At 41.0% G+C, this 8,284-nt stretch overlaps 1 protein-coding gene across 1 annotated transcript in view; it reads right to left on the bottom strand.

Annotated features, from left to right (window-relative positions):
- Positions 1-5,762, bottom strand: part of LOC112071010 (rho guanine nucleotide exchange factor 9) — a 52,714-nt gene extending 46,952 nt beyond the window's left edge. Inside the window, exons 1-2 of the mRNA XM_024138464.2 lie at positions 5,588-5,762; positions 4,700-4,930 (exon numbers count right to left, since the gene is read on the bottom strand). Of these exons, the coding sequence (XP_023994232.1) occupies positions 4,700-4,930; positions 5,588-5,713 (357 nt within the window). The 5' untranslated portion in view covers positions 5,714-5,762. The remainder of the gene's footprint in view (positions 1-4,699; positions 4,931-5,587) is intronic.
- Positions 5,763-8,284: the final 2,522 nt, after the last annotated feature.

Here is an 8,284-nt window from a genome sequence, read left to right as displayed (position 1 = left end):
TGCTGGACAATGAAAGAAAGTTGATTTGAAAACCAATAGAACATGAGAGAAATAGGCTACTGTTTTCAATGGCATTTGGTCTTTATAAAATCATTTTGACTATAGGCTACTTTGAAGGTAAAACATGGTAAAACATGCCTCATAATATGACGTAAAACATTCAGGTTTCAAACAATTAAGCATACTGCCTCCAGCTCATTGCAAGGTAGTGACGCGCCAACTGTTGCCTATTGAATGGTGAATGGGAAGCCATCTTGAGAAATCAAAATCAAAACTGATTTTAACACGGGATTGCATTTAGAATTGTTTACGCAATGATTGTGCTTATAAAAACACATGTTTGACTCGGCAAATTTTCCACGCAAATATAAGCTCTGTATCTGTATGGGTAAGATAGGCCACACAACAACTAACGAAAATACACACACAGAAATGTTATTCCATTAAATTATGCAAATGAACCTATAGCCCGATAAGCATGACTGGTCAAATGTATTTCTATCGACTGCTACTTCCATCAGTGAATATGCTAAAAAGCCTGATTTTGCAATGGAGTTTATTTCCTTCTCCCGGACAATTAGCCAGTGGCAATTTTATGTCTTTTTTTATTGTCCAAAGCCCAGCTATTAGCGGCTAACGGAAACCCTGGTGTGTGTTTGTGGGGGCGGATAGTGGTGTGTGTGTGTGTGTGTCCAGCGTTTCGTTACGATAATGTGGCGTACGGACATTTGACCGGCAGCATTTTAATTTACCGGACATTCTAGAAATGTACCTGACCCATTATGGATTGGGTGCATAACCTGATTAGAGAGTTCAAATGACAGAAATCACATTTAGATGATGGAATTCATCTTAACAGAACATGCAATGGCTTGCGTCTTCTGACTGAATTCCTAGCGCACTTTGAAGATATTACAATAACTGTCCACACTTACTTTTCCTCAGACAACAAGACGAGTAACAGAACAGCAACATCACTACCCACAGGACACTGGTTTGAATCAACATCGTTTCAACTCATTTGATTGAAATGACGTTGAACCAACGTGGAATAGACTTTACTACTCTACTAACCCTCATATAGAAAGGTTTACCTATTCTATTTGGTCAAATTAAATCAAACTTTATTTGTCACATGCGCCGAGTACAACAAGTGTACCACTTTACCATTAAAGTGCTTACTTACAAGCCTTAAAAACTGTTCAAGAAGAGTTAAGAAAATATTATACCAAGTAGGCTAAAATAAAAAGTAATAATAAACTAACACAACAAGAATAACAATAATGAGGTTATATACAGGGGGCACCGGTACTGAGTCAGTGTGCAGGGGTACAGGTTAGTTGAGGTAATCTGTCCATGTAGGTGGGGGCGAAGTGACTATACATAGATAAAAAAAACAGTGAATATCAGCAGTGTACAAAGGGAGGGGCGGGGGTCAATTTTTTTTTTATTTTTATTGATTTCACCTTTATTTAACCAGGTAGGCCAGTAGAACAAGTTCTCATTTACAACTCGACCTGGCCAAGATAAAGCAAAGCAGTGCAACAAAACAACAACACAGAGTTACACATAAACAAATGTACAGTCAATAACACATAGGAAAAATCTATAAACAGTGTGTGCAAATGCGTGAGGAAGTAAGGCAATTAAATAGCCCATAGTAGCAAAGTAATTAAGATTTAGCAAATTAACACTGGAGTGACAGATGTGCAGATGATGATGTGCAGTAGAAATACTGGTGTACAAAAGAGCAAAAAAGTAAATAAAAACATATGGGGATGAGGTAGGTACAATGTAAATGTAAATTGTCCAGTGGCGATTTTATGAATTGTTCAGCAGTCTTATGGCTTGGGGGTAGAAGCTGTGAGGAGCCTTTTGGTCCTTGACTTGGCCTCCGGTACGCTTGCCGTGCGGTAGCAGAGAAACAGTTTATAACTTGGGTTACTTGGAGTCTCTGACATTTTATGGGCTTTCCTCTGACACAGCCTATTATATAGGTCTGGATGGCAGGAAGCTTGGCCCCAGTGATGTACTGGGCCGTTCGCACTACCTCTGTAGCGCCTTGCGGTCAGATGCCGAGCAGTTCCATACCAGGCGGTGATGCAACCGGTCAGGATGCTCTCGATGGTGCAGCTGATAGAATGTGATGTGGACACCAAGGAAACTTGAAACTCTCGACCCTCTCCACTACAACTTGTCGTTCTAATGCTAGCAAACCGCGGGACATTGTGGGATGATTGATCCCAAATTCATACAACCAGTAGGCCTAGGATACATGCATATATATTTTGTTAAACAATGAGGCTGATGCAAAACAAATCAGAAATATTTAGCTTCAAATGTTGATGAAATATGATCTCTTCACATTACAAGCGCAGCGATGCGCACACGGCAGTAGGCTACGCAATGTTGTCCATAATGGAATAGTGGGAAAACCACTGTTGCCAAAAGCATACCGTACATGTTAGTGGTCTCATGTGACAGAGATGAAAATATCCGTTAGAAGTTTAGAAAGAAGGGAGATCTAAAGATGCAACAACTAGAATGGGTTGCTAAAGAGGACAAGATCATCAACAACTAGAATGGAGTTGCAAGAGGACAAGGATCATCAACAACTAGAATGGGTTGCTAAGAGGACAAGGATCATCAACAACTAGAATGGGTTGCTAAGAGGACAAGGATCATCAACAACTAGAATGGGGTTGCTAAGAGGACAAGGATGATCAACAACTAAATGGTTGCTAAGAGGACAAGGATATCAACAACTAGAATGGGTTGCTAAGAGACAAGGATCATCAACAACTAGAATGGGTTGCTAAGAGGACAGGTCATCAGACAACTAGAATGGTTGCTCAAGGACAAGGATCATCAACAACTAGAATGGGTTGCTAAGAGGACAAGGATCATCAACAACTAGAATGGGTTGCTAAGAGGAAAGGATCATCAACAACTAGAATGGTTGCTAGAGTGACAAGGATCATCACAACTAGAATGGGTTGCTAACGAGGACAAGGATCATCAACAACTAGAATGGGTTGCTAAGAGGACAAGGATCATCAACAACTAGAATGGGTTGCTAAGAGGACAAGGATCATCAACAACTAGAATGGGTTGCTAAGAGGACAAGGATCATCAACAACTAGAATGGGTTGCTAAGGACAAGGATCATCAACAACTAGGAATGGTTGCTAAGGGGACAAGGATCATCAACAACTAGAATGGGTTGCTAAGGACAAGGATCATCACAAACTAGAATGGGTTGTAGAGGGATAGGATCATCAACAACTAGAATGTGTTGCTAAGAGGACAAGGATCATCAACAATAGAATGGCGTTGCTAAGAGGACAAGATCATCAACAACTAGAATGGGTTTGCAGAGACAGGATCATCAACAACTAAATGGGTGCTAAGAGGACAAGGTCATAACATAGAATTGGGTTGCTAGAGGACAAGGATGCATCAACAACTAGAATGGGTTGCTAAGAGGACAAGGATCATCAACAACTAGAATGGGTTGCTAAAGAGGACTAGATCATCAACAACTAGAATGGGTTGCTAAGAGGACAAGGATCATCAACAACTAGAATGGGTTGCTAAGAGGACAAGGATCATCAACAACTAGAATGGGTTGCTAAGAGGACTAGGATCATCAACAACTAGAATGTGTTGCTAAGAGGACAAGGATCATCAACAACTAGAATGTGTTGCTAGAGGACAAGGATCATCAACAACTAGAATGGGTTGCTAAGAGGGTGACCAAGGATCATCAACAACTAGAATGGGTTGCTAAGAGACAAGATCATCACAACTAGAATGGTTGCTAGAGACAAGGATCATCAACAACTAGAATGGGTTGCTAAGAGGACAAGGATCATTCAACAACTAGAATGGGTTGCTAAGAGGGACAAGGATCATCAACAACTAGAATGGGTTGCTAAGAGGACAAGGATCATCAACAACTAGAATGGGTTGCTAAGAGGACAAGATCATCAACAACTAGAATGGGTTGCTAAGAGGACAAGGATCATCACAACTAGAATGGTTGCTAAGAGGACAAGATCATCAACTACTAGAATGGTTGCTAAAGGACAAGGATCATCAACAACTAGAATGGGTTGCTAAGAGGACAAGGATCATCAACAACTAGAATGGGTTGCTAAGAGACAAGGATCATCAACAACGTAGAATGGGTTGCTAAGGGGACAAGGATTCATCCACAACTAGAATGTGTTGCTAAGAGACCAGGTCATCAACAACTAGAATGGTTGCTTAGAGTAACAAGGATCATCAACTACTAGAATGGGTTGCTAAGAGGACAAGGATCATCAACAACTAGAATGGGTTGCTAAGAGGACTAGGATCATCAAACAACCTAGAATGGGTTGCTAAGAGGACAAGGATCATCAACAACTAGAATGGGTTGCTAAGAGGGACAAGGATCATCAACAACTAGAATGGGTTGCTAAGAGGACAAGGATCATCAACAACTAGAATGGGTTGCTAAGAGGACAAGATCATCAACAACTAGAATGGGTTGCTAAGGGGACAAGGATCATCAACAACTAGAATGGTGTGCTAAGCAGGACAAGGTTCATCAACAACTAGAATGGGTTGCTAAGGGACAAGGATCATAACAAACTAGAATGGCGTTGCTAAGGGACAAGGATCATCAACAACTAGAATGGTTGGCTAAGAGGACAAGGGCTTGAAGTTGGCGTATGGCTGGATGGTTGATTGGTTGGGTAATGTTGGGAGACGTTGCGTTGGCAGACTGAGGCGGTGGGTGATGGGTGGAGTATGGATGGCTGGATGGTTGATTGATGACGTTGGGGAAACGCACCTTAGACGTAGTGTTTAGGAACCGAGGAGTTGCTATGGGGTTGATATAGAAAAGCTGTTTTGTTTGGGGTTGAGGAGGGTGGGGTTCGACCTTAGAGAGAGAGAATGACAGAAACACACTGGTTCACTCAATGCCTGGATCGACTCAATGGATGGAGAGCTGGGGGTGGTGGGGAGAAATTGGTTCCTAGTTCCTAGCCCCTAGACATGGAGTTGTCAGGGTTGGGATGGCCATTGGGGAGTCTGGAGAAAGCCTTGACTTGGTAATGTATGGAGCCTTTACTTAGTTAAGTATGAAGTGTTTACTAGGTAGTGTATGAACTCTTTAGCTGTAGTGTGTGTAGCCTTTACCAGGTAATGTATGAAGCTAACAGGAAGTGCACTGTGCTGGCTTGGATTTCACACTGTTCAGCAGGGTTTCAGCTACTAAAGTAGATGTGTTACCAGGCCAGTATAGCTCGGCTCGGCTTTGCCCTACAGATGTAGGATCTTTATTTGATCACCCTGTTCACGGGAACTTAAAACTTAAAACTTTGTCATTTATATTTTGACTTGATTTTCCCCCAAAATGTATAAACCCCTACAAAAATGTCCATTAATTATAATCTACATAAAAATTCACATTTCCTGTTGCTGCAGGATTATTTTTTCTGCTGTAGCAAACTGGCTCAAATGAAGATCCTACATGGTTATAGTGTGAATCGGGGTAGTCAGAAGACCGGGGTGACGTGTGGTATCACTAACTCACCCGTACAAAGCTGGCGGGGAACCACCCCTCCTCCTCGTCGATCTGACCCCACCACCAGTCCTTATTGGACGCGTCTAGCACCTTGATGACATCACCGGCCTTAAACGCCAACTCTCGGTCGGCCATGGTCACATGGTCCCATACTGCCTCAGCGCTGACGATAGATCCTCCACTTATCAACTGGAGACAAGGAACAAGGGAAGAGGAGGAAGAGAGAGAAGAAGAGAGGGGGGAGATGGGGATAGAGAAATGGGAGAGCAGAGAGGAAAGAGAGAGGAGAGAGTTTGGGTGGAGAGAAAGAGAGGAGAAGGGGGAGCAGCAGAGTGAGTGAGAGAGAGAGAGAGAGAGAGAGAGAGAGGGAGGAGAGTTTGGGGGAGAGCAGGAGAGGAGAAAAGGGGGGGAGGACAAAAGAGTGAGAGAGAGAGAGAGTTTGGGTGGAGAGAGAGAGAAAAGGGGGGAGGCCGGAGTGAGTGAGAGAGAGAGATTAAGTGATTATTCTCAATTCCACTGACACAAACACACACACAATATCATCAAGCTATTTTTTATTGAACTGCAATGAGAATAAATTGAATTAACCTCTGTGATCCAGGCTATTAGGTCATTATCAGAAGCTTACAGCCAAGTGAAACACCATTAGCAACGATGTCATGTCAGCCACCTTGGGGAGGCACTGCTCACCAGAAAAGAGAACATGCTGAGGCAGGAATCGCTAAAAATCACTATTGTAAGAAAGTGTGGGTTATTCAGTCAGAGTCCTAATTCTGTGCTCACACCCCCATCTAATCGCATGTGAGTGAGCCCCTTGTGCTTCAGACCCACACAGAGTAATGCATGTTAATAACAGCACTCAGAGCTAAAGTCATTAGCATCTCATCATCGCTAACACAACAACAACCAAGGCACAACACAGTAGGCAGGTAACCCCACCAGCGTCAGCACAGGCTCTGTGACTGATTGATTATAAAATTACAGCAGCATTAATGTAATATAAGTATCAAGGACCAACGATTGCTCAGATTTTCTGTCAGATTCTTTCTCTGTTACAGTGTGTGTGCTCACTATTTGTGTGTGTTGTTGTTGCACTTATAAAACACATTTTCTGCTCTGTATCTGTATGCTCTGATAAATAAGATACATAACCACTAATGAAAATACACACACACCAATTTAACTCGAAATTATGCAAATGAACCTATGGACCGATAAGCATGACTGGTCAAATGTACTGTATTTCCATCAACGAATAGGCCAAAAAACATAATTTTACAATGGGATTTTTAAAATGTTATTTATTAGCTTTGAATTTTTTGGACCAAAAACCAGCTATTAGCGGCTAACAGAAACCCTTGTGTGTGTGAGTGCGTGTGATGTGTGTTTTTCAGGGAGGTTATCAGTATTCTGTGAGGAGGCTCAGGGGTAAAGGTCCTTCTTATTAGAGGAGAAGAGAAGTCAGAGATGACATCATTAGTCTGTTCCGTGTAGGAGCCACCACCCTCACACACACCTCCACCACCACCCACCATTATCCATCACTCTGAGTAATGTCTCCATGGCACCTTGAGACAGGCACAGACTTCAAAATACACACCCACACACACACACACACACACACACACACACACACACACACACACACACACACACACACACACACACACATTGTAGAATAACTGTAAGCTGTGTACAATAGCATTGTAAATAAACTGTAGCTGTGTACATAACATTGTAAATAACTGTAGCTGTGTAGAATAGCATTGTAAATAACTGTAGCTGTGTACAATAACATTGTAAATAACTGTAGCTGTGTACAATAACATTGTAAATAACTGTAGCTGTGGGGACATCGATGCGCTAACTGTGTAGAATAGCATTGTAATAACTGTTACTGTGTAGAATAGCATTGTAAATAACTGTAGCTGTGTAGAATACATTGTAATAACTGTAGCTGTGTAGAATAGCATTGTAAATAAACTGTAGCTGTGTAGATAGCATTGTAAATAACTGTAGCTGGTACAATAACATTGTAAATAACTGTAGCTGTGTACAATAACATTGTAAATAACTGTACTGTGGGGACATCGATGCGCTAACTGTGTAGAATAGCATTGTAAATAACTGTAGCTGTGTACAATAGCATTGTAATATAACTGTAGCTGTGTACAATAACATTGTAAATAACTGTAGCTGTGTACAATAGCATTTAAATAACTGTACGTGTACAATAACATTGTAAATAAACTGTAGGCTGTGTACAATAACATTGTAAATAACTGTAGCTGTGTTACAATTTAGCATGTAAATAACTGTAGCTGTGTACAATAGCATTGTAAATTAACTGTAGCTGTGTACATAACATTGTAATAACTGTAGCTGTGTACAAATAGCATTGTAAATAACTGTAGCTGTGTAAATAGCATTGTAAATAAACTGTAGCTGTGTACAATAACTTGTAAATAACTGTAGCTTGTGTACAATAGCATTGTAAATAACTGTAGCTGTGTACAATTGCATTGTAAATAACTGTAAGCTGTGTCCAATAACATTGTAAATAACTGTAGCTGTTGTACAATCATTGTAAATAACTGTAGCTGTGTACAATAACATTGTTAAATAACTGTAGCTGTGTAAGAATACCATTGTAAATAACTTGTAGCTGTTGTAGAATAGCATTGTAAATAACTGTAGCGTGATGTA

The sequence above is a fragment of the Salvelinus sp. IW2-2015 genome, unplaced genomic scaffold, assembly GCF_002910315.2.
Source record: "Salvelinus sp. IW2-2015 unplaced genomic scaffold, ASM291031v2 Un_scaffold1491, whole genome shotgun sequence".
NCBI classification, from domain to species: Eukaryota; Metazoa; Chordata; class Actinopteri; order Salmoniformes; family Salmonidae; genus Salvelinus; species Salvelinus sp. IW2-2015.
This window is presented reverse-complemented; position numbering and strand designations above follow the sequence as displayed.